The sequence below is a fragment of the Paralichthys olivaceus genome, chromosome 18, assembly GCF_024713975.1.
Source record: "Paralichthys olivaceus isolate ysfri-2021 chromosome 18, ASM2471397v2, whole genome shotgun sequence".
Lineage (NCBI taxonomy): Eukaryota > Metazoa > Chordata > Actinopteri > Pleuronectiformes > Paralichthyidae > Paralichthys > Paralichthys olivaceus.
The window spans coordinates 13,191,661-13,217,376 of NC_091110.1; the positions used below are offsets into that span (position 1 = coordinate 13,191,661).

Genomic DNA, 25,716 nt, shown 5'->3' on the forward strand with positions numbered 1-25,716 from the left:
TGTTGGACGTCATTGTTGTCCAGGAAGTTTTCGGTTTCAGCTTGTCGACACTGAGCTGTGTGCCACTGTGCGTCTTTGTTTGATTCTCAGTAGCAACCTGCAAACTCCACAGGCAGGAGGCACCTGACCTCAGTCTTCAGTCCTCAGCCTGCAGCCTTCAGCAGGAGCAACATGGAGACATACGCTCCCAAACTCAGCAAAACTCTGCTGACACCTGATCCACATTATATTCCGGGGTGAGTTCGTGTCTGCATATATGATAACACTGTAAAATAACATGAAGATTCAAAAGTATTCACATGTAGGTTTGCTGCTAATTGTGCAATGCACAGTTAAATGACATTTGTTTGGGGTTTAGCTTCCCTCTAGAATATGTTTCTCATACATTAATAAGTAATTGAAATATATTTTAATGATTTTGTGTGATTTTGCTCAGGCCCCATCCCTCCATCAAGTCTGGTGGAAATTGGGTTTTTACATAATTCCAACAAAACAAAAAACATAACCAACCAAATATAACCTACATTATACTGCAGGTCAAAAAGCTTCTCATTATTTAAAATGTATAAAACCTGCGACACCTTTACTACAGATGCTTCTTTATTTCCCAGGTATTCAGGGTATTGCCCACAGCTCAAGTTTAACATGGGGAAAACTTACAGCCAGCACACGGCCGAGCTGCTGAGCAGTCCTGATGTGAAACACTCCAGTCGCCTGGTCCTCCACACAGGTGACTCTCCCTCCACCGACACAGCTGCTCTGATACTGAGAGGCATCCCCGACAGTAACTTGAAGAAGGTGATACCTGGATACACAGGTAGGTGTCACACACTCACTCACACTGGGAGTCAACAAAGTAACCGGACACCGCATGGAAAAATCATTTTATACTGGAGATAAATAAAGTTTTATAGCAGGTAAATCTACTTAAACTGTTTATTACTTAGTAATGAGGTGACTGGGTGGCTGAAGTCAATTAAGCAGCATGAGAAGAAATAATCTGTGTGCAGCTGCTAAATAATGAAGAGTGCACAGCCGGGTGAGTGCAGAAGTGTTGAAAATCACACGAACGCACGCACGCACACACAAAATAACACAGTCTATCTTTTCTACTGATAAGACAAGTAGATAGCTTTTGAGTTATTTCAGATTAAGGTGAAAACAACCTTTTTATGTTGCTTGGTGCCCTTTCAGGTTTCATTCCAAGGAGTCAGAACTACTTTTCCTGCACCTTCTCTGACATCTGCTTTAAAGCGCAGGCTGAGTTTCACCAGGACAGACAAGCGAGGAAACTGCGGCGATCGACAGAGCTGCCACTTGTGTTCAACTCCAGCAACCGACAGATTGAAGTAACCCCTCTCTCACCTCAGTCTTACACATACATGACCATTGCACCTCAGAGTAGGTTCACTCTGGTTTCATTATCCATGGTGGAGCTCTAAGTTGCCGGTGTTATTCTCATTATATAATATCATATAGAATCTCGCATCCATAAAAATTGTGTAACACTTTGTCAACAGCCTCATGCATGTTTTAATTATTTTCCATCATCATTTGACCCAGAGACCAAAACACCCCCTGACAGCGATCTCCAACAAGGTGGTCTCCTTCACGCCTGTGACGTCCTTCACCCCCGTCACCATTTCCCCGTATTTAATGGACGATGATAACCAGCACAAGTACTATATCTCAGGTACAAGACAGAGTTTGATGGTGGGTAAGAATGCATGATTCTTACTGCATGCTTCAGTTGTAACTAATTAAACATCTATACAGAGCAACATTAGAATTCATTTGAGGTCACATTTCCAATATTTAAATCTTATTTAACTCTGTTTTGGTCTCCAGCAGCTCCTTACATTTATCTCAATAAATCTCAATAAGCTTTGCATGTCACTTGGTGGTTGGCCGGTAGCTCAGAGTGGGTTTATTCACAGAAAAAAGATACATTTAAGAATTATATTGACTGCTTTAAAGCTGCGTTTATCAGCGTTTGACCAATAGGGGGCAGAAGAGGTCACAAACAAGCTGACAAACACACAGTCTGAAAATGCTTTCGACATGCAAAGCTTTTATGACAGCATCTCTGATTCAAATGTGCAGGCTGTAAAAGCAAAACATAATTTCCTTTCAATGTTATCTCTCGTATAAAAATACCAAAGAATTACCAAAATACTCCTCTGACTCAATTATACTGTTTTTCTTTAGGTTTTACTGGGCATGTACCAAAGTCCCGTTTCCTGATGGGTAAAGGTTACCCCATCATCACCAACGAGGCACTGATCAAGTTTGGAAAGCAGCAGCGGAGTGACCCCACATCCCCGGAGATCCTGAGGAAGAACAATATAACACCCCCCATGCCAACCATCTACCAATCAAAAAGTGGTGTGGTGCCATCATTCACAGGACACATCCCGGGTCTGTATCACAGCGACCGACACATTTCACATCATGAGATAAATGATAAAAGTTGATTGACATGAATCACTCAGAGAGAGGACACATCAAGCACGTCTAATGATAAATCATCCCACAGGAAACAAGTTCATGTTCGGACATACCTTTGGTCAGATTTCACGGGAAGCACTGGAAAGGATCCGCATCGAGAGGCTCCTTCGAGGAAAGTCCTAAAACTGTCTCACACTTAAATCTTGTGATCATTAGGCATGATGAGTCAAATCTAATAATGTATCAGAGTCTTCACATTTACACAAGAGGGACTTTGAGGGCCCTATGCAAAAGGGACCTGTGGGGCCCTACATCAAACCAAGCAACACTTTATACATGATAGACATTCTCATCGTCAATCAAACCTCTAACATGTATAATGGTTTGGCAGAAAGCAAGTGGCACAGGGTCTTGTGAGGGAGGTTCTAACCATGGTGTAACTCATTCATATACAAATAAACTGCATACAAGAAGAAGACAGGTAAATATATTAGTTCTTTATTAACAGTTTGATTGTCACTGGGCATTAGAGGAAGCATTCAGAGGCTGAAGAGAAAATACTGTGGTATAATATCACAGACTTCACATTACTTATCTAACTATCAGTCTATCAAAATATATACCTTACACACACTGAAGTACCTGAACAAGCCCGACGCTGGCTTATTAACTGAACAAACCTCACATGAACATACTCATTATAACAAACTATTGCACACATTTGGAATTCCAGTGGCAGAAAATTACCAGAAGCTCATTCTACTGCTATAAATACATTTACAAGAGAATAAAAGATCTAAAAAACTAAATGAAACACTGAAGCACCTATAGCAGCCGACTGCATGTTTTTCAACTCGTGCACCTACAGTAAATCCATGCTTGGAATTTGCACAAAAAAAAAACAGTTGAAAAAAATCACTGACACTACAAGAGGTTGGCGTGTGGCACATATACCACTAACAGTGTATTGCTTGATTTTTTCTTTTTAGACGATCAATAAGAGGAAGGATAGAGCTATGAAGAGACTGACAGTGTAATATGAGACATGAATCATTTTGTACCACATGAATGTTCAACAGTCTACTTTGGGTCAATATTCACATTTTATGATTTTTGCCCTCAAGAAAAACATGGGAGAGTAACAGAAGTCACTACTTACAGTTCTTCCACAGAGCAGGTGCAGCCAGAGGCTTTGGCCCTCATTCATCAAGCAGTTAAAACTGTTGTTACTGCAGCAAAAATAGGCCTTCACCCATAGAGGGCGTAGTTTTCATTAGTCCTTGGTTTTGTTTTTCTGAGCTGCTACTATCTTCATTGACCTGATGGATTGAGCCAACAGTCCAATCTGCGATCTGTCCAAATGAAGCCACTGTGATGGTCGTCTGAAATCAATCACAAAGAGAAGTTGGTCATGTGAACATTGTCAAACTTTCACTGATCTAGATCTCAGGGCAAAAAAAAGAGAAACTGATTAAAGTAGTTTACAAATCTAACAACAAAGTCTGTGCTTGTTTTGATTGAACGTGCCTCTTTCTCACCTTCTGGTTTGTGCTCCGATGTGACTCTGAGAAACTGGCTCGGCTCTGGTGGAGGAATTGGCTGCTCCAAACAGTTTGGCCCAGCGCAGCCCACCCTGACATGGGCTCTCCACCTGGACACAAGCCGACGCATTTTGGGCCCCATTGTCTTTATCTCTCCTCGTCTCTTCTTGCGCACTGTCCATACTTATCTGAGACCAAGTATCTGCATAATTTTGGCTGCAGTCCTCCCCTTCCACCACACCATCCATGAGGTCGGGCTCTTTCTGGCACCACTCTGGAATAGGAGCTAACCATGAACTCCTGTTAGCCTGTGTCCCTCCACAGTGCTGCTTGATGGAGCGTGAATTGAGATGACTGGGCGACTCTTTGTGATGCACACCTATGTGTGGTGACATCTTTGTTTGCTGACTGCTGTAGCTGCTGTCCACCTTTCTGTCGGCTTGCAGAAGTGGCCAGCTGGTTGCTAGGAGGGCTGAGCACGGCTGGGGTGGGGAGACGCCCTGCTCCTCGGGACACATCTGTCTGTTACGCAACAGTCGGGGCTCCAGGAGCAAGTTTAGGTCAAAGGGCAACACGGAGAGCGGCTGCAGCAGAAGCAGCAGTTCCTGAAACAAGGGCTGACACTGGCCCAGTGACATTGACAGGAACCCCCAAGAATGATAGTATGTTGTTATGACATCTGTGGAGTTCAGAACACACACAAGAATTTGGTTCATTTAGTGTTCATCAACATTCTTATTTACAATTATTTAAGGGTCTAAAGGCCGGCTAAAGGAAGTGTGTGCTTCAGCAAAATGCTAAACTCAGCATGCTAACATAGTCACAACGTTGGAAGTGACGCTGCCAGTTTGAAAAAACAACATTTAAGTTGGTTCACTCACTTTTTTGACTCTGAAAGTGACTGAGCCAGAATTCCAAAGCTCTTAAGCTGAAAAAGAGCAAATCAAAAGATACAAAGGTTTTTACTCAGTCATTTTTATATACATTATTTAGCATCACTAAGTCACAGTCGGTACTTACTTAAGCAAACCCATTATGAAGGCCCTCAGTCTCATACAGTGGCTCGAGAGCTGGGGACATTGTTTGATTTTTGACACCAGGCTGTGGAGGACTCTGGTGGATGGACCTGTCGACAAAACAAGTGCTGTTACATTCATGACAGTCATTCTGAATCACAATCACTCCATGAAGCTTTAACTACTCACAAATACCTATTCTAGTGGAGAGTTCCACCACCGTCCAGGAGTGGTTGCGGCGCTGCCCGATGATGAGATCCAGTTTGTGATCCCTGAGCCCGTCCTCTAAAATATTCTGGATCGTTGGACACAGATGCTCCAGGACCAGACCTGCAATGGTGGGACTCCAAGAGCTGTTCCCCAGACGCATCTGTGCCAAAGAGATAATATGATACAGCACATCTCCTGCTGACACAGGTTATTTGACTCCAATCCTATAATGTAAGTAATGTCAGTTTGGCTGCTTCTCCATTGAGTCGCATCGCTCAAGGGGCTGAGCTTTGCCAGTTCATACCTTTTCTTCTGGGTCTCTGCTGCTGCCAAAATGAGCCATAATCAAATCCACTGCTCTGCTCACAGATCTGAGCAAACCTAGAGACAGAAGACAACAAAGAGGTTTTGACAATTTATCATGATTTTTGTACATGATTGCAACTCGTAGAAGAAGAACTCATTAAATTCTGGTGCAGATCTGGACCAGGAGGCAGATCCAGGATTTTTTTCTTCCTCTTTTCTAACATTGTAATATAGTTTTTCAACATTTCCGTTGATTTCATAGATAATCATCAATAGATTCTGATGGAAAATATATTTTTAGGGGAGTAAAATTTATGAGTGAGTGCAATGTGGTGCAGATCCAAATAAAAATCAGGATCTAAATGATATAAATGTGGTTTCCTAAGGGAACTGTAGTGAGGTATGTGCTACTGCAGTTTCCTGTGTGCTACAGAGGTGGAAGTCTTATTTTTCTAGAATAAGCAAGACAAGTCTGTTTTTTCCTATTAACCAGTTTCCAGTGTAAATCGACTTGTTTCAATAACCTTCCACAATATTCATTTTATTGCAGCGATTTAATATCTATCTTAACAGTGTCAGCATGTTTTTTTTTCGTGAAGGACTCCATAATAAATTAAATGAATTTTTCAAGATTTCTTCTCATTAACTAGGTCAGTGGATAGATGAAAGCATGAGAGAACGCTTTCAGTGTTTAACCTATTGCTCAGATGCAAATGTGAATGAGAGCAGAAGATGATGGAGTCAGTTTTCCATTTCAGCTGTGACCCTGATTGAATTGCCTCTCTCACAGTCTCCCTTTCTTCATCTCATGGCTAGCCTCTGCAAATGTCACGCTGAATTCTTTATGCATGTTGACGCTGCCTGCAGTGCTGCACCACACTAACTCTCCACTGCTGCTGCAAATACCTCCATGGACAATCAACCATCTCAAGGTTCACGTTTATGTAATTACATTGGCACCAAGCTTCCGTATGGCAGCAGTGAAACAAAATGATTAGGTGCGTTATAAATCATTAGCACCGTTTCTACTGCATCATTCTCCCTCTCGCTCTCTTGCAGCCTCACTCACATAGGCTGCAGAGCAGGAGGCTCAGCCAATCCCGAGCAGGGAGAGTTAAAAATAGGTCATGTTTGAAAGAAAGCCCCTTCAGGGTATTGAAGGCACTGCTGCAGCACAGTGAGATTTTATTGCTGTTCTCAGCGGCTCATCACTGAATAGCCAATCCAATTACGGTGGAATCCTTGAGTCGTTACTGCAGCCGAGTCACTTTTTACTCCATTCAGATTCTTATGTGTGTCATATACTAGTGTGTCAGTCATGAGTTGACCCTCACCTCTCCTCTGAAGATGGCTGATAGACAGGGACTCATATGATGTATCGGGCGAGAGGCAGAACTCTGTTGGCGGCCTGTCGCTCAGGATCAGAGATTCACTGTGCTGACTCTGACTCTGTTTCCCACTGTGCCCAGCAGAGTCCTGCATTTGCTGTGGATGGAGCCCAGACGCAGCCAAAGAGAGCAGAGAACTCAAAGAGGAGAGAGGAGCGACCGAGGAGAGGGCAGCTGTGAAGCTCCCGTGAAAAAAGCTGGAGTCGGCTGCAGGTGTAGCTCTGTGCTGTGGGAATTTATTTTCTGTTTGTGAGAACGTGGGGGGAGATGAGGAGACCTGAAGGTTTGGGTGACGTGTGTCAGTGGTTAGAGGTAAAATGGGCGGTGTATGAGAAAATATTGAATTGTAGAAGGTGTAGTTCTGGGACTGATGGTCAGTGTAGCTCTGCTCAGGGGTGAGCTCGATCAGCTCCTCGTAGGTGGGAATTTTAACAAGGTCCGACTGATTTGGAGCCGAGGTAAGATTAAAAAAACTGTAAGTCTGAGTTTTGCCTGAGCACGGGCTTGTTTTATCCAGCCCCTGACTCGATCTGGGCTTTGGGCTGGTGTGAGATGGATCCAGGCTGCTTTTTGAAGTGCATGGACTGTAACTTCTGCCGGCCTGGCTCCAAGTGTGTCTGCGGCCGAAGCACTCCGGGCTTGGCGTGCAGGTGGAGCAGGTATCAGAGCTTGAAGGAGCTTCCAGGAAGATGGAGTGGCGACTGCCCGTGGGTGATGGCTGAAGATTAGAAAAGCACCGACTACTTTTGCCCTTGCCCTTGAGGCCGGGCTCGGAGCTACTGGACTTGCTGCTCTTTTGGTTTATGTACTGCTCCAGGAGACAGCCCAGGTGCTGCGCTTGAGTCTGCGGTTTGTCTGCGGGAATCAGAACGAAGGGCTGAATGGGCAGCGAGGTCGGCCTCTGGGCTTTACTGTAGCGCACCGATGCGTTTTCCAATGAACACGCACCTAGAAGGATAAGATAAGAGGAAGATAAACAGATATAAGATTTTACACTGAAAAAAAGCTGTTCATCTACTACTGGTATATTTGGGCATATGTGCATTGTCTTACCTTTCTCAGCAGCATCAGTATAACAGTGCTCTGGGTTCAGAATCACAGATGGCTGTATGGACACACCACTTGTGTTTTGGCATTTCCTGCTATGTGGGCTACACTGGCTGGGGCACAGTGAACAGGGCGAGCGGGAGAGGTCCTGGATGCTGCCTGTGTGTTTGGTTCTGCAGAATCCTTTGTCAGTGGAGGTGGAGGCAACCTGGAAATCATCGTTCTGACAGTGAGAGGAGAACATGTTTTCTTTTTGTTGATCAACTTTGTCCTGAAAGGAAGAGAAAAAAAATAGAACTGCCTGAGTTTATAGAAGCAAATCATCAGTCCACTTTTAAACAAATCATCAGTACCACTTTGTAACATGGGAGCCTTTATCAAGAATTACACCGTCAGGTATAACTAAAAGCTTCATTCATTTACTAACTCAGGCTGCAAGATATTAATACTCACTCATAGTTTCCCCATCACCCATCCAGTTAGAATATAGTAATAATATTAATAATAATTAGATTTGATTGTGGAATTGATGCTCTTTTCTGTTTTCCTACATTTACTGCACCCAGTACATTGAGAAGTGTTTTAATTACCTTCTTCTCTTCTTTGTGCGTTTCTTCTTTCGCATAATGGATGAAGAGGTGCTCAGAGGGAGGGAGGGGGCTGCTTCTGCTCGGACCCTCTGGGCAGCTGTTAACACTGGACCAGGCCGGGCTGGGTGACTGGGAGGAGAGGTCGCAGGTCACAAGCTTGTAGTACTTCTGATTGGTCCCCATGGCCAGTGTGCTCTGGCTTTGTAGACAGGCAGTCAGGTCCGATACCTCCAGAGAAGAGAGACCCGGGGGCAGCGGCTCCAGGGAGTACAGGTTACAGTTAGAGTCAAGGCCCTGAGGTGACCAGCGGGAAGCAGCAGGCGTCAAGTCGACCTCATCTTTTGGGGGAGAGTTACCTATCATGTCATCTTGTTGCTGGTCCTCAGTCCGAGTCTGGGGCACAGGTTGGAGGTTGAGGAACACAGATCCCTCATGTGACTGAGATGGGTGAAGTGCAGGACTGCTGATGTCATGAGGTGTGGCGGGGTTGTTGCTCCGGTTATACATCGTGCAGAAGTTCACCAAGACGCCATCTGAACTGTTACAGGAAGAGTCGCTGACATACTCGGTGTTAGACAACACCTCTGGGGAAAATTTGTGTCTGTCTGAGTCCTGCACTCCACACGCCATCATCATGTTCACATGAGAGTGCTGGCGGTCAGTCTGCAGCGAGTCCAGGAGGTTTGGCTGGTTAGAGAGCCACTCTTGGTCGCTCTCCATGCCCAGCTCTATCCCTTCATTGCCCCATTCACCCTCCATGTCTCCAAGGGGCATGGTGTAATTTCTGGCACCATTACTTAGTGGCCAATTAGAATTTCCATGCAATACAAAAGAGGAGTCCTCGTGATATCTGTGCAGATTATCTCCTTCACTATCCTCATCTTCCTCATCCTCATCCAGCTGTGTGCAGGGAAGGAATGAGTTGTGAGACCTCACGCTGCCTCTCCCCTCAGAGCTTTCCTTCTTCACATAGGAACCTGTCTCCTCTGGTGACGAGGTGGAGTCGTATCTCCCGCTGCTGTCGCTGGCCCCCTCCTCCTCCGCTCGGTCCTCATTGAGTCTGCTGTAGCTGCTGGAGAAATGTCTTCTGCCACCGGCAAAGCCTTGCTCTCGGTTGAGAGAGTCTTGCTCAGGGAGCGACACAGCTCGGGTCAGGCCAACCGAGCACAGACGGCCGGACCTCTTGGCCGAGCTGCACAAGGCCTGGACAGGAAGTTGCCATGTGGGAAGCTGAACCACAGGGAAGTGGCACGCTATCAGGGTGTCGCCTGAGAGACTGGATGCTCCAATCATAACGCTGGACGAGGTTGGACCGAGGACACTGTCTCCATGTTCCTAAAATTAAATCCTGCAAGAACAGAATAACTTGTAAGTTTGATAAATCGACTTTGAATGTGGTGTCAATGATGCACAAAGATACTCTTATTGCTTATTCAGATCAAACACAGGCTGGTTGTTGAATCTGATAAAAAATGCATTCCATGAGAACATAATGAGAATTAAAAATGCATATAATTCAACATTTAATGGATGTTTAATACACTTCCTGAGGCTCATCAGACATTTTCAGCAGTGCAGAATTCTTCATGCAATAATAAAGTTGAACTGAGGGATTCTCTGAGGGAGGAGGGGAAATTATTTCCAAACTGATTTCGCTAAATTTTAACATTTTGAATTATTTTCCAGACAATGGTGACATGCTGCACATAAATGTTATTTGTATAAATCATATACTTGTTTTTGTTGTTTGCTGCATATGAATTCTTTGTTTTTATCCACCTGTGACTCTGCTGCTGCGTTTTCTGGCCTCAGTGAATTTGAGGTCTCATCCAAACACAGATTAAGGTTTCTGTAGCTGTCAAAAATAATCCAGTGACTCTTCTAGCTGCAGAGCTAAACCAAGCTCATCGCCTCAGGGATCCAATTATTTTATCTACGTGGTTAGTGAAACAATGTGTTTAATTCTGGCATAAGAGCTGCAGACAGCAGAAAAAAAGGTAAATAATGAAAGAACACCTGAAGACTCCAGCTGTCAGAGTCTGCTCCATCACTTCACTTCACTGGTCCTCCAGGAAAACTGTGTTTTCTGCATCTGGCCCTCAGCCCCCAACACAGCCAAACCTCCATGATTCAGTCAACCATTTACTAACTCCTCCTCTCGCTGCCTGAGCCAACCACCGTCTCAGCCACTTACTCAGCCCCTCTGTAACTAGGGCAGCTGCACTGCAGAGATGCTCCGCTGGCACTGCTGAGAGTAAATACTTTCCACATCACTTTAGTTAAAGCCAAGAGTAGTAGTCACACATACCGCTCCTGATGGAACTAAATCACACACATGTGGCCTCGTAGTAAACATCATCGCTTCATAAAATGCAACAAAAAGATCATTTCCAGGTACAGAGGTGAGATTAGAAAACATCTGGAAACAGCATGTGAAATATTTGATGACAATATTAGAGAAGAAACCAAAGTGAATAAAGATCATTCAAGTCATCGAATATTATCATTGTTGTTAGGATACGATTACAACTGGAAAAAACTGGAAAAAATACTGTTAAATAAATATTTTAGATAAATTCAACCTTTATTTGTTACACAGGCATCAGTTCATGGGTGTTAGACCTGCGCTACTGTCTGCAGGCACATAATGTGTAAACAATCTAAACATCTGGCACAGACGACCACGAGGATGTAATCCTCTTTATCGTCACGCCGCTACAATAACAACATCCTTACCATGGCAACAAAGAGTCAACACGTCAATAACATGCTCACAGGCAGTCACGCCCCTTTACACGAGCTTCTCATTATAAACACCAACCACAATAAATCAACACAAAAACAACAGAACAAAGCGGCGACACATTCTCTCTTGAGGTAGAAACAAATGATCTGAAGCTGAATGAGGGAAGGTTTTTATTCTTTCATGGTAATATTCAGTTTTTTAGGTCAAGGATGGATCCTGGATTTATAATCCTAAAATCTGTTAATTTTGGGGAATGCTCTATTTTTTCTGAAGGCCATACTGAACCCTGTAATATTTCACATTCTATAGAACAGGGAGAGGAAATTGAGGATTATGAATTATAAGGCATTGTACCACATACATCATATATTAACTTAAACTGAAAATATGAAAAAAGTCTCTAGGGCTCTAGTTTTATTTTGAGTACATATAATGATATTCATATTGCTTTGAGGTGCAGGGCAGATTATAATTATCACCTCTCCAACACCAGAGTGGTTTTATTCTGCACTGTGAAGCATATGAGGCACATCAATACATTGATTCATTTCTTTATGCTGTGTAAAATGTTTTTTGCAAAGACCACACATTCCATGAAGGGGGTACATCAAAATTATGTAAAAAAACAAACAAACATTCAAGCGCCTTTGAGGATTTGTCTGTGTGTGTGTGTGTGTGTGTGTGTGTGTCTGCCCACTATTTCCTGGGCACTGGCCTCTAATCACAAAGTTGGTGTCTTGCCCTCAAGCATCACTCTGAATCCAACACTGCTCCTGACGTGTATGTGTGAGGAAAAAAATTGATTTTGGCTAAAAACATGTTCAATAAATTAACATATAAATAAATTAACATATAATTCTCAAGATTAGTGTTACCTGTTATATGTTGTGGTGATATGATTGATCTATCCTTTCTCTGTGTATTGTCACAGTTCAACAGTTCAGTGCCACAGGAAAGTAGGACACTGTGACTGACGAGTCGTCTGCAGAGAACCAACAATTTCACTGCAAAGCGGATACGACTCCTGCGTGTCATCACTGCTGGAAGTCCCCTAAACTTGCAGCATTAGAATCCATGGCACAGAACTCTGTCGTCTGGATACTGGAGCGCAGTGAGATGGCTGTGATGAAGGGAACTATTTCACTGGAGATGTCTGTCAGGTCGACTCAGTCGTCTGATGTGAAGGAGGAGAACGTGGGTCTGTGAAGAGGAGTCTGACTTTCTGACTGTCTGAGTCTCTGTTCTTGTTGTTGTCGTGACAGACTCAGACCGTGATGCTGCTGATACGCCGCTATAGCTCAACTTTCACTAAGAACTAAGTGACAGAGTGTGTGTGTCTGTGTTTGTTACCTCTTTGGGACCTTTTTCAGAATAAACACTGAGCTTGTCAAGATGGAGACCTGATGGAGTTATGGTTGAAGTTCAGTGCTAATCAGGTCATTTCTGAGGTCGTGGTTAAGGTGGTATGATGTGAATGTGGTTGGGTGATGGGTAGACATGAACTGGTCCTGGTTATGGTTAAGGATGAGGTTTTGGTTAGGCTGCCCACAATGAATGGAGGTCTGAGCTAATGAGGATAGCTGGTCACACTGTGTGTGTGTGTGTGTGTGTGTGTGTGTGTGTGTTTTGGATTTCATAGAGAGGATTGTTTTCAAATTAAATATTTAAAGTGGCTAAAGTAAGACAAGTTTGCACTATAGACTGTAGGTTTGTACACAATACCAAAGGATCATCATCAACACACACACACACACACACACACACACACACACACACACACACACACACACACACACACACACACACCTCATCCTCTCTGATATGAACACGTACCTGGGAGCAGTGCTCAGTCTGAGGTGATATCCCTCCGCTCCACTCTGACCTGCAGGAGCGGTTCGGTCCAAACTGATGCGACCAAACATTTCTGTAAAAAAAAAATACATGCGAGAGCTCGACGAACCTCTGACGTCAGATGCGAACATTTCCAGCGGTGACACCGGATGTGTGGAGCCGGTTCTCAGGGACTGTGAGCCCGCGGAGCTGCACCGTGGAGCCGGTTCTGGCTCTGAAGTCCGGGGACAAGCTGCGGTCCAGAGACCCACGCCGGCTGATGGAGGTAACACGTCATCACGTCTCTAACCAATGAGAAGAGAGAGAGAGACGTCCCCACCAATCAAAGCATCCAAAACACCAGGCAAGAGAAAAGGGCTGTAAACACCATATATTTACGTTTGGTACAAAATAAATACATATAAACAGTCAAATATAACCAACAGCATAAGAATATATATATATATATATGTATCAGTTTCTTATTATAAGAGTCACTTAATGTGTGCAAATCAAAATAATTCATAATACTGTTTATCATCTGGAAGTATTCCACAGTTTCTTAATATTTAAAATATGACTGATTTTGTTGTTGTTTGTCTTTTGGAGGCATCAGATAATGCAGATATGATAGTGTGATAAATGATTAGTTAATAAATTAACACAGTGTTAAATGCTGATACTATATGAGTCTATAATTAATATTTATAGAGTGCAAAGCTCAGTTTTGTCAAATCACATGAGCTGATGCATTATTCAGCTCAGTGAACCTGGCTCAGTGCGCCCCCCAGTGGTGTCAGGAGTTCCTGACATTATGATGGATAAATAAATACACAAACGGTTCATTGTACCTCAAAAATAAATTTAATACAAACTGGGAGGGGAAAGAACATCCTCCAGTACTTTATTCCCAAATTATTTCATTGCACTAAGGATAAAAATAATTATAACTAATACTTAAATTGTTGTGATTTAAAAAAAGGGTTAAAGACAAACAAAGTTTGGGGCAAAACAACTTCTTAAGATGCATTTTTATGTATATTTAAAGTATATTTGCATATTTACATTTCTTACAATATGTACAAATAAATATAAAACAACAATATTGAGTGAATATTTGTATTTTGTATTAAAACCATGTTGCAGATGTTTACAACCTGTGAGAGAAGTACTAAAGATCATTAACAGTGTAGATGGAACCATTTTACTGTTCATTTCCAGCTTTTACAGCTTTGATTTGCTGCGGTACCACATCAAATGACTCTCACTGATAAACATGATCCAACACATCATCAGCTCAGGCCAGAGTATCAGAGCAAACATTTCATTTTAACAAAGGTCTCTTCAGTCCAAAAGACGGATGTTTGTTTTGCAGACAGTTTCCCTCATGGAGTTGTGTTTGTGTATCTTCGCCTTCAAGTGGAGATCCAGAAGGAACAGATATTTTTCCTGGGAAGATAAGGAGCAGCTTTATTGCAGTGACTTTATTACATCATGTGAAATGCATGTGGACACAACTTCAGACACTGCACAAATATAGTAAAGAAATATCAGTGGATGCGTGAAAATCAAAAATAGACATAAAAGAATTATGTCTATTTAATATTGTTTAGTGTCATTTGATAGCAAAACATTTAAGATCCAGATTTCCTGATGTTAGAAGCCTTTAACATTATAAACACAAATCTTGTGATTGTTTTCTGTGAGTGGCAAAGTCTTGGGTTTCCTGAAAGTGTCACACGTGTGTCCTGCTCTACCTGCAATACTGTGTGGCACACTCAGAGTGATCTCTGCAGCTGGCACCAACGGCCTTCATGCTGTTCCAGCGCCACAACAGTGATCGCTTTGTCCTCCTGATCAAACCATTCCATTCATCAGGCAGAGGCAGGGAATCGACCTTCGAAATCAAATATAAAGTCTTTTAGGAGCTCATCAATGACCCTCATGATACAGAATGGTATTAATATCAAAAACTGCCCTGGGGAAAAAAATGTAAAGAATTTAAGTGTGCTCTGTATATGAACTTACCTGGATGGCACAGATCAACGACAGAAGAACTGTAAGAACAAGGATTTTCTCCTGAAGAGTCCTCATGCTGGCTGCAGATCAGATTTAAGAGAGATTTAGTCCTGGTGTTCTGCCACAGGCCACTTGTATTTAAGTCTTTAATCGGGTTGGGGAGGAGTTAACCTCCGACAGATATTAAAGATTAATAAAGACAACAGGGGTTTATCTCCTGGAAGCCAAAGTACACTTTACCCTGGTAATTGAGGGCAATTCCACGTCAGAGGTGTCGAACTGAAACCTCATAAGCTGTAGACATTCACTCTTTGGCCTCACACCGGCAGTCTCCAAGTCATAGGAGGAGCATTCGGAGTACAGGAGAAAAGAGAAAGAACGTAAAAGCCTCACATTGAATGAAATCCAAAATACTGACTCCAGTTAGTCAGAAAATTTCTGCCAAATGAAAGTAAATGAACTTTGTCAAAATTAAAGGTAAAAGCAAATACTCAACAGTCCCTTTAAGGAACAATATTTATATTCACAAGATCCAGATTTGAATTTGGATCTGCACCATTAACCTTCTGATCTGGAGCCGCACAAAAATTCCATTTCCTTCCACATGGAAATTGGTTCAGTAGTTTTTTGTGTAATGCTGCTGACAAATAAACCAAACATTCAGTAGAGTGCATCCCTCCGTCACGGCCCAACATTCCCCTTAAATTCAATCAAGCTGCACCAGATTTCACACACCCATAAATAGCAGCTCCCTTAATATGAATGATTTTGTTGATCAAGATCCATGAATAGTTCCCAGAGAAATTTGTGAAACTGTCAAAAAACTAGATGTAAAAGACAGAAAAATGAGTGGATAAAAAATTTAATATGAACCTGGTTTATCCTTGAGCCAGAGATTAACTGGGTGATGTCCTTATTTCAAGCTAAGATTCTTTCTGGATGAATTTCAAGTTGGAGTCTATTATTTGTAATTTCACCTTCTTGCCGAGAGGATCGACACCACTGTTGTCCGTCTACAGCCATGACGCTATTAGCTTAGCCTATCAAGTGCAAACAAGTCTTACAAAATACTTGAAATATCAGTTATTTGAGATGAATCATCTGTTAAAATCAATAGGGGTGTGTGTGTGTGTGTGTGTGTGTGTTTAATAACTGCAGGGAGAATACGATATATGATACGGCTCCTTATCAAGTCCTGTAACATGCTGCAGGCAACGTGTGATGGAGGAAATAAAACACACCCGCGTAGATCATGAATCACACAGTTTATTGAAGTAGTGACGAGACATTCTGCGAAGTGTTAGATATGTCACCTGTTAGGAGTAAACTTACATACAGGTTTAAATATGGAGGAGCAGAAGTGTAAACATTATCTTTAACGTACAAAACAAACGTCACAACATGAGACAAGCTGGACAGAGGTGTGTCTGTTTAACAATGGTTAAAACAGCACAGGACATAAAGGACATTCAGAATACTGCTGGACAGAAAATCCATTATATTTTTATACACATAATAGCCAAATAAAAACTTTGCCTTTTCCCCCTGAAACCTTTAAATTAAGTCACAACAATCTGATAAGTGTCTAGAAAGTGCAGAAAGTAACCACACAAACCAAGACCATGCCTAGTGGTTTTAAAAAAACACATTATAAAACTGTTTATTTGGCAAACGTCTATCAGTAGAGTTGCTAGCAAGAAGCGGTTAATACACTGACTTTAATATAATATCAGTAGAATTAAAAAATCACACATTCATGCCAACATATTGGAATTATTGGGTGAAACTACATGTACAGTATATTTCATCATGAGATGAGACAAATAGGGCCTTATATACTGCTAATGTTGAAGTAATACTATTTGGCTGTCAGAGTATTTACATGTTGATTACTGTCTTCACTGAAAGCTACGATCGAAGGTTTTGAATGGAAACTCATCTGGTTAAAGGTAGAGCAGCAGACAGGAAAAACTCCCAACAAAACTTTCTCCAGACATCAAACTCCTTCGATATCAACATGACATTGACTTTACACACCTTGACTTTAACTGCTCTTTCACTTGGATTAGCTCTCAGCTAAGATCCCACAACTCTAATTTAGAATTGGTCTGAGAATTGAATCAAACCATATTTATAAATAAAAACAAAAACACTCAATTAAAGAACCTAATTTATAAAAAGGGGATGTAAGCATCATCACTAATTAAAACATTAGTTTCAACAAACAACACAAAAGACTTCTTAAACCGTTGAAAAGTACAAGAATCCTACTTGACAGTGGAAACTGTGAAACTATTACTTGGGTGTTAATGGTTAATACCTGCAGAGCTATTGAACTGTTGAAATGTTGGATCATGCTGCAACTGGCAGCTGTTGTCTTTTTACTTCCAGTGCGGTGCTATGATGAGAGCAGCGGCTGCCGCTCTGCAGCAGTGCTCTGAAAAAACAAACCAGACAACACATGGTCAACACAGATCACAATCAGATTCTGTCATCACTGTTCTCTGCTGAGTTTTAAAAAGACTTCCCCATCATACCACAACCGCTCTGATCATATATTCATTATGACAGTGTAACCAGGCAAAGATAAGGAAATAAAAAAAGCTTTGGAGCTTTTCTGCATTTTTCACTTCTTTTAAATTGCTGAGTCACAAACTGATTCCAGTCAAACGCTCACCTCAGGGACACTGAGTCGACACATTAGGAACATGAAGATTCCACCCAGAACGATGCCTAGACCGATCAGCATAAATGGGATGTTCACCACCACATTCTGCACCCCAGCAATCGCCTGCAACTTCTCGACTGACGTGTCGTCAAGGACGACGCTCTGAGGAGATGGTAAGAGAACAGACGACATAAAAAAACCCTCATCAGTCTCAACGGCCATTAGATACAGACTGGATGTAGCAAACATTTACATTTTAAAAGACAAAATAAGAGTAAATAAACTCTAATAAGGCATTGATGTGAACTGGATTTGAATTGGATATGGGGGATTTATTTGTGAAACAGCATTCAGCATGTGACAACAATGTGTGTGTGTGTGTGTGTGTGTGTGTGTGTGTGTGTGTGTGTGTGTGTGTGTGTGTGTGTGTGTGTGTGTGTGTGTGTGTGTGTGTGAGTTTGTATCTACCTCATTTAGGTAAACCACAGGAAAGACCAGTGTCCTCACGTTTCCTGTTTGACTGAAAAACACAATAATTCACAATGTTTTACCTAAAAGATTCATTTATTCAATAATATTAAGTTCAAATTTAAAAATTTAAAAAAGTGATATTATTATCATCACATTATAGTGTGCATTACATTTTTCTACATAATATTTGACATCTGCTGTTTGTTCCTTCAGATCAGGTAGATGCATAACAAGTGAGTCTCCACTGTCCAAAAGTCCATTCACAGGGATGATGGTGGCGTTATTGCTTTACAGTTATCTGATTGGCAACTCTTCACACATGCAGGTAGTCATCGAGCCATTACAGCTTCATTTAGAGCCAATATGTTGATGGTTTTTTTTCATAAAAGAAGCTGTATTAAACTGCTAAGATGATAGTGATGAAACCCAGGAGGTGATTACCTGAAGCGGGGAATTTGCTCGACATACACGTTGATCTGGAGCCGGTTCGCCGCCTGCAGAAGGATTCCTGTGAGCTGCAAAACAGAATTAAGACTTTGTCAGGAATGAAAGGTTTGATGGGAACGCAACAGTGGTGTAAGTGTGCAGAACTAAACTCTCAATCAATAGATCAATAGTTATTCCTCATCGTAATGCATTCAGTACTTCAATAACATGATTCAGCACTTCAATACCAAGACACAAGTATTATGTTCAAGATCATTAGGTGCAAATATTTATTGGTAATTGAGTTTTCAAACATATTCAATGAGACTGTTGTAACAGGAATGTGCCTGCATACATCTTTATTGTGGTGTTGTTGATGTAATTTGTTAATATGCATGAAAATGATCTGATGCTTAAAAGAACTTTGATTGGTCTCATGATCTCATAGGTGCATGATTAAAATATTGGAAGGAACATAAACAGGAAACAGTAGCTTGTTTACTGGGTTCAAAGACTCCTCTCCTCTCGGACTTATGATGCCTCCACTTTCGTGCTGGTGTGGACGAATTTGGACAATATGTCCACGTGTTGTTTTAATTCATTTTTTTAAATAAACCACTCCTGAAACATTTCACCGGCTTTTATATTCCTGTTTATATTCCTATATACCTGTATACACAGGTTTTAAATTCCTATAATTCAACAGTAAACAGATATCTGTGCTATAAGTGATTATTACCCAAGATAAGAGCTGTAAAAGCTTATCTCTGGTCACAGCTCTGTACCAAGACAGCCTCTTTGATTTTTAACCACTTTTTACAGAAGGGTTCACCATCTAGTGGTACATGAATGTAAGTGTCACTGTGCCAGGTTTTAAAACACAGATTTAAAATCATCTCTCTATAATACAACTCATTTTTTACGGTTTAAAAAAAAATATATAATTAAAAGCTGAGTGTGTAAATTAAAATAAAAGGCTTAGATAAACAGAGGTTAAACAAATTAAGTGTTTTAAGTTGAGCTTCCTACCGGATTGATGTCGATGGTTGTCTCGTGATACTCCTTTTTAGGCACCATGCCAAACACATCATTTACAAATTTCTCATCTGCCTGGTAGAAGTGTGGTGAAGACATTATGATGGGAGCTCCTAAACACAGAAAACAAATTCAGAAAATCAACAGTAGTGGCAAAAGTCCAGGTCCTGGTTCAACATTTGTCATGTACCTTGTTTGCACACGCTGACATTCAGCAGGCCAGAGCCCAGGCAGTTTCCAGCAGGTACACAGAAGCCGGCGTTTGCTGGGTTCACGGTCAGATTGGCAAAAACCTCACTGGGGGGAACGAAGCGATACCCGTGGACCCCCTTCATGGTCACATCCTCCTCATACAGGGCGTAAAGAGACCTTGCAAACAGAGTCAGATGCTGGTTAATCTTTGCAGCCACAAATAAATTCTATGAGGCTGAAAGTGCAACAAAAGTGTGTGGGAAGGGGGGGGGGGACATGCTACACTCAGTTCTGATGCATGAAAAGTGAAAGAGGGCCAATATTAGTTTCTTTCAGCAGCTCTAAATAGGTATCAACAGAACAGTGACCTCACTAAAGAGGCTAATTCTGACCAGCCACGCAACCAGCCAGGCTAAACTGATGGCCTTAATCCAGACCTGAATAATACAAGGGGAGCGATTTAGGGAGACATTCTCAGAATGACTGAGAGTGAAGCTCAATCCAGGTAGAAATGGAATACCAGAAAAATTATATTCAGCAATAGAGCTGTTATTCTGAAGCCAGCTGAGTCAGGTGTCCACACTGTAATACCCACCTGCACAGTTCGGGGGAGAACATGTAGAGAGCCTCATTCTTAGTGATGACTGGGTGGAAAAACGCTCCGTTGGTTCCATTGATCATATTGCACTCATCAGACGTCCACCAATTCAACGAGCTGCAGACACAAATAACTGAAAAGTTTTCTTAAACCAAAATTAAACATTTCATCACTTTCTGTTTCGCAGAGAAATAGCTTTTAAAACTGTGTCAGCTTGATATTAAGTTATGTGAAGCTTAGCCAAAGCTGCTGGTGCTTTTGCTGAACAGACGTCCTTTGTATGTTGAAGGAATAGTTCAATATTTTGGTCTTTGTGCTGAGCTTTACTAGCCACCCGCAGGTTCGTTTTTAAATGACAGATAAGAGTCAGAAGAATCTGAAACACATGTGAGAGACTGAGATGAAAGAAAGATCTGCAAACAGAGACAATGAACACTGCTGTGAACCTTTGACATTAAAAACTCTGGGGACACTGTGAAAAACCTGATGAGCGTAAATAATCATTTCATTGACTGATTTGACAAAGAAATTGAAGAACTATCAGGAAACTCTCTCACTCACAAACTCACTCTGTGATCTCTTAATCTCATCAAACAGTGAAACGAGCCTTGATCACATTCATGTCTGATACAATCAGGTGCTCACCACACATCTAAATTCCATGTAATCAATGATTCCTATTGTTTGTATAGAGTGATAGATGATTCTATTACTTGTTATTCTATTGTTTCCTGAAGGAGAGTGGATCGAGTGATTACCTTTCCCCGTTCCACGTGTCAACTCTAGAAAAGTCCTTGTAGTTTTGCCGTCCGGTGAAGAACACATATTCACCATCGTTGGAGGCATTGCTCTAGAAAAAAAAGAAGAAGAAAACCAAAAAGCCAAGAGTGAATAGCTGGTCTCATTGTTTAAAACAGTTAAACAGAAAGTACTTTGAATGAATGTCTGTGAAATTATTCTGATTTCTTTTGTATACAATAATATACTGAAACCTTATAGAAGAGCCCGAAAACATTATCCACTTCAGGTTTGAAAGTGTGGAGGGCTTTGAGCAGAGGGTCCTCATATCCCCACAGCAGCTCCCCCACTGTGCGGGTGGTGAACAGTCCTTCACCAGTGGACTTCATGTAGGATGAGACCAGATTGGCTTCAATAAAACTGTCCTTGACCTTCTCCATCACCGTCTACGAGGAGGGAAGAAGAAGAGGCGTAGAGTTCAAAAAATATTACTAATATTATGCTGTAATGTATTAACATATTATCTAGATACACTGATTTCTGCAGCTCACCAGGGCAGGGATGTTGACTGTCCGGATGAGGTCACTCTCTGGACCTCGGGACATGTTCAGCTGGAATATGTAGGTTTTAGTGTTGACTGAAGTTAATTTTGTGTCGTTATCCAGGAAGTTTATTTGCTCCATAGGTCGATACTCCCTGTGTGGAAAAACAGGACAGTCAACTGGGTGACATTTGAAATGATAACCAGCTCATTGCTGCTGCTCTACATTAGCACCACATGACATTTTCCATGATCAAGAATCTCATATATACTTTACCAACACCATCTGCACATCAGACTATAGAGAAAAGACCTTGTGTCTCCATATTTTGTCTTTACCTCCACCAAGGAGGTTTTGTTTTCTTCTGCATTTGTTTGTATAAAGGGGACTAATATTTATGAGTGTGTACAGTTTGGTTCAGATCCAAATAAAAATATGGATCTAGCGAATTCAAATGATGTTTCGTGAGGGGAAGACATGTGTCGAGCAATGGCAGCGGAATGCATTCTACTGAGTGCCATTCTAATTTTTACTAAATCAATCTGTCTGTGGATTAGACAGATATTGAACCAATGAAAAATGTTAACAAGATCTTGTGACAAAATCTTACAGTGTTGGCTTTTTCAGAAAAGACAGTGTTTTTCCATGATATTGCATATATCTCATTTAACTATAGAGCAGTGGCAGCTGTTTCCTTTAAATTATATTCCTCACTGCTTCAACGATTGTTGAGCAATAGTGACAGCTTCCATCCACACTGATTTACTGATGTGACAGTTTAGCTTCCTTTGTTCATTTTAGTTCGGAGGCGGCATCTTGAGTGCACTAGTTTTTACTTCTCCTCCTCTGGGACCGAGCGTCTTTGTTCCTACTGAAACGTCTGCACTTCTGTTTTATCGAATAGATGAACAGTGAACCAAAACTGAAGCCATGCTCCTCTTCCACTTTCACCTGTATGTATATGGTCCAATCTCCACCACAGCAGGTCTGTCCCCATCCAGCACCTCCATGGGATTGGTCAGATTAAAGAAGTAAAACTGCATGTAGATCGGTGCTGGTGGATTCTCCCAGGCCTTAAACGCTTCTGTTCCATTCTCAAGAACCACATCCTATAGGGGACAAAGGTCACTGGGTTAATTTTATTGTGAAAATGTGCAGAACAGAAGAACATCTTGTGCTGACTAAGGTGTCCTCACATCTTATGACACATTCGTCATATGATGACGGGGCCATTGCTGCCCTGTGTCACATTTTGTTCAGATAGAAAGAGTTGGCTCACAAAACTAACACCAGTGAAAGTTCTTGATATTTTTTAACTCTCTATCTCAATCTCAAAACTACCTTATCTCAAAAAGTCGTGTTTGGTTCAGTTTGTGGTTTAAACATTGATATCTTGAACAGTATTTATGTTAGATAGTGATCTTTAGAGGTTGAAAGACTAAAGTGTTCTGGGTATGACTGAACCATTAAAAGGTTGTACTGCAGCGAACCTATTGGTTTTGTGTAAAACTGGAGATTGAGAATGTGAGATTGAAATCAGGAGCAAAATAAATATATTTATATGGCACCAACATGAGACCACACCCTGTGTTACTCATGATTTCTTTGTGTCCACTGGTGGTGGAGTCCTCAGATATAAAAGATATATTTGCTGAAAATATTTTAACAATTGCTGTCAATTGTTTCTATCAGCAGCAGTGTTTTAATCATGGGGTTTACAGTTAGTATTAATGATAGGTATAAAGCACATGAATTATCCATGGATATTTATAAACATATATAGGATGGGTCATTTCATTTCAGTTTAAATTAAAATCAGCTCATTTACAGTATGTTGTCTGTTGATTGGTGAGATCAATATTTATCAATTAACTACATAGATTAAAGTTCACATGCATAATGAATCCTCCTCCCTGTAGTTTCTGATCAAGTTTTCCACATGTTCAGCTCAATGAGTCTGGAACTCATTTGTACGTGAGTCACAGGTGAAACATTCAGCTTCACACACAACTCGGAGCTCAGAACCTGCTCAGCCACATTTTTCATCAAAGTGGAACATGAAAACTGAGTCAGCGTCTCTGTTATTTTGCCAAATACGAGCTAAGTGCACCAACATTAGCTCGCACCTAAACATCTGTTTGCTGTGATTATCTCGTGTTGTCTGAATGTTTGAATGTGAGCCTGAAAACTGCGACACTCACCTTCTCAACCATCGACTGAACAAAACGTGGAAACACGTTAGAAAGCACCAAAGCGATTCCAGCGATTAAAAACAACATAGAACAGACTCCGGTGCTGTAGATGCAACATGATTTGAGAAGCATGATGAGACAGCAGGACGATCAGCGACACACACACACACAGGTTTCTGTAAGAGCTTCGTCTGTGTCTGTGTCTGTGTGTGTGTGTGTGTGTCTGTGTGTGTGTATCTGTTTGTTTTGATCCCAGGAACTTGCTCGACGAAGCAAAGACAAACTTCCGGTATGAAACACTCCCTCTACACCACTTCCGGTTTCCTCGACAGTCGCCCGCTCTCTGATGCATGAAGTAAACCACGATCACACGTCATACGATGTTTTTTAAATGCAACATGTAAGTTGTGTGATGTTAGCATGTTACCGGGCTCTGACACACAGCTGCAGTTAGATAACGTGATCGTTTTCTCCATAAGCGGCTTGTTTCAGACTAAATGCAGGATACTATCTATCTTGCACAGAAACGATCTTTGTTTTCGATCACATGACAATAACCTCAGTAATCAGACCTCAGTCGACCCTTTTCTGGACTAGATTATTTCAAGGCTAAAACGCATAGATATACATACATAATACTAAAGTGTGTTTGCATGGGATGAACATCAGGCTTTAATTCACTAAAACAAGAATTGAAAACAAGAATTGATCTGAAATATGTGGAGCTACTTTTACAACATTGTATTACCCATTAAATACAAATTCTATTAAGTATATAAGTACATTTTATGTTTCACGAATTATTAACTGTAGCTATTTAACTGATTGTTCCTTAATCTCCTATTTTCTTTATTATTTTCCATCTGCATGACATCATCGTAAATTTGCCCACCATGTTTAAATACATTTTCCACTAGATGTCGCTGTCTCATCATTCAGTTCATGATGCAGCCTCCTACCTGCTCTGCTGCTCTATAAACTGGAGTCATTGCACTTGTTGACTCATAATTTCATATAAAACTGGTTACACCTCACCTAAGATGAATAACCAGTGATATGTGTGTATGTGTCACTGTTATTTCCCTTTCCCTGGCTGATTGCACAGTGACCTCAATACTAATCATACAAATATTATGATATCTGCCAGGTTACTGTTTGTATTAGACAAGCTGTACATGAATGATACTCAATAAAGTGGTCCAATTATTCAATAGACAAAATTAGAACATTAACTTTGAAAGAATAGTTTGGGTTTTGTGACACTCAAACAGTGAGGGAGCCTGGGTGGATTATCTCAGCTTCCCAAATAACATCCGTGTTACAACACTACAGCTCAGACACGTTCTTACCTGCATTAATATGTTTCATTGCAGAACTGTTGAGACATCAGCCCATAAAAATCAACACAACTTGTCTGACTGGCAGAGTTTCTCAACTTTACAGAGGACAAACACTGATTTTACTCACCAAGGCCGGGTATCATGTTTCTGGTAAGACAGTCTGTAGAAACTACTAATTAATGTCTCCTGTGGATCTGGAGGAGCTCTGTCAAGTCTGAGATGCATTGTGGGGAATGTAGGATCTGAAGAAATGGCTCAAAACCAGGACAACTACACACAACAACAACAACAAAACTATAAACAACTCAAAACAACGACATAGAGGCACAAAACCACTTGACCTGAGAAAATCAACCAGAAGTGGCAAAAACTA

General features: G+C 41.3%; 4 protein-coding genes across 5 annotated transcripts; 1 reads left to right on the plus strand and 3 right to left on the minus strand.

The window, feature by feature from the left end:
- Positions 1 to 106: 106 nt before the first annotated feature.
- On the plus strand, positions 107 to 2,935 carry cimip2b (ciliary microtubule inner protein 2B). The gene is made up of 6 exons (XM_020081741.2): positions 107 to 236; positions 612 to 817; positions 1,195 to 1,349; positions 1,564 to 1,693; positions 2,209 to 2,418; positions 2,537 to 2,935. Exons 1-6 carry the CDS (start codon positions 172 to 174, stop codon positions 2,629 to 2,631), a joined length of 861 nt encoding a protein of 286 aa, XP_019937300.2. The 5' UTR covers positions 107 to 171; the 3' UTR covers positions 2,632 to 2,935.
- On the minus strand, positions 2,931 to 13,407 carry LOC109625938 (AP-4 complex accessory subunit RUSC2). Of its 2 annotated transcripts, none has more exons than XM_020081549.2 (10): positions 13,253 to 13,407; positions 8,547 to 9,894; positions 7,963 to 8,227; positions 6,856 to 7,857; positions 5,520 to 5,596; positions 5,201 to 5,375; positions 5,010 to 5,115; positions 4,871 to 4,917; positions 3,987 to 4,668; positions 2,931 to 3,830 (listed from the first exon to the last, which is right to left on the minus strand). In XM_020081549.2, exons 2-10 carry the CDS (start codon positions 9,837 to 9,839, stop codon positions 3,722 to 3,724), a joined length of 3,756 nt encoding a protein of 1,251 aa, XP_019937108.2. In that variant the 5' UTR covers positions 9,840 to 9,894; positions 13,253 to 13,407; the 3' UTR covers positions 2,931 to 3,721. The 2 variants fall into 2 exon arrangements, with proteins under 2 accessions (XP_019937108.2, XP_019937107.2); XM_020081548.2 differs by having other exon boundaries at positions 13,126 to 13,403.
- Positions 13,408 to 14,390: 983 nt separating this feature from the next.
- On the minus strand, positions 14,391 to 15,258 carry LOC109626205 (liver-expressed antimicrobial peptide 2). Its single transcript, XM_020081919.2, has 3 exons — positions 15,151 to 15,258; positions 14,880 to 15,019; positions 14,391 to 14,571 (listed from the first exon to the last, which is right to left on the minus strand). The coding sequence occupies exons 1-3, from the start codon at positions 15,214 to 15,216 to the stop codon at positions 14,538 to 14,540; spliced, it is 240 nt and encodes a 79-aa protein (XP_019937478.1). The 5' UTR covers positions 15,217 to 15,258; the 3' UTR covers positions 14,391 to 14,537.
- Positions 15,259 to 16,387: 1,129 nt separating this feature from the next.
- Positions 16,388 to 24,283, minus strand: scarb2c (scavenger receptor class B, member 2c). Its single transcript, XM_069513284.1, has 12 exons — positions 24,013 to 24,283; positions 22,763 to 22,920; positions 21,821 to 21,965; positions 21,524 to 21,715; positions 21,290 to 21,381; positions 20,529 to 20,648; positions 19,932 to 20,110; positions 19,736 to 19,854; positions 18,722 to 18,795; positions 18,278 to 18,329; positions 17,819 to 17,971; positions 16,388 to 17,578 (listed from the first exon to the last, which is right to left on the minus strand). Exons 1-12 carry the CDS (start codon positions 24,133 to 24,135, stop codon positions 17,540 to 17,542), a joined length of 1,446 nt encoding a protein of 481 aa, XP_069369385.1. The 5' UTR covers positions 24,136 to 24,283; the 3' UTR covers positions 16,388 to 17,539.
- Between the last annotated feature and the right edge of the window lie 1,433 nt (positions 24,284 to 25,716).

Excerpts from the sequence above, each read along its gene's own strand:
- cimip2b (XM_020081741.2), top strand. The coding sequence starts at position 172 with ATGGAGACATACGCTCCCAAACTCAGCAAAACTCTGCTGACACCTGAT. Across the intron at positions 818-1,194 it reads GGTGATACCTGGATACACAG|GTTTCATTCCAAGGAGTCAG; the intron begins GTAGGTGTCACA and ends GTGCCCTTTCAG. Across the intron at positions 1,350-1,563 it reads CCAGCAACCGACAGATTGAA|AGACCAAAACACCCCCTGAC; the intron begins GTAACCCCTCTC and ends CATTTGACCCAG.
- LOC109625938 (XM_020081549.2), bottom strand. The coding sequence starts at position 9,839 with ATGATTGGAGCATCCAGTCTCTCAGGCGACACCCTGATAGCGTGCCAC. Across the intron at positions 7,858-7,962 it reads TACTGATGCTGCTGAGAAAG|GTGCGTGTTCATTGGAAAAC; the intron begins GTAAGACAATGC and ends TTATCCTTCTAG. Across the intron at positions 5,116-5,200 it reads GGAACTCTCCACTAGAATAG|GTCCATCCACCAGAGTCCTC; the intron begins GTATTTGTGAGT and ends TTTTGTCGACAG.
- LOC109626205 (XM_020081919.2), bottom strand. The coding sequence starts at position 15,216 with ATGAGGACTCTTCAGGAGAAAATCCTTGTTCTTACAGTTCTTCTGTCG. Across the intron at positions 15,020-15,150 it reads CGTTGATCTGTGCCATCCAG|GTCGATTCCCTGCCTCTGCC; the intron begins GTAAGTTCATAT and ends TTGATTTCGAAG. Across the intron at positions 14,572-14,879 it reads TGTGCCACACAGTATTGCAG|GAAAAATATCTGTTCCTTCT; the intron begins GTAGAGCAGGAC and ends TTATCTTCCCAG.
- scarb2c (XM_069513284.1), bottom strand. The coding sequence starts at position 24,135 with ATGCTTCTCAAATCATGTTGCATCTACAGCACCGGAGTCTGTTCTATG. Across the intron at positions 20,649-21,289 it reads GACACGTGGAACGGGGAAAG|CTCGTTGAATTGGTGGACGT; the intron begins GTAATCACTCGA and ends TTGTGTCTGCAG. Across the intron at positions 17,579-17,818 it reads GTCGACTCAGTGTCCCTGAG|AGCACTGCTGCAGAGCGGCA; the intron begins GTGAGCGTTTGA and ends TTGTTTTTTCAG.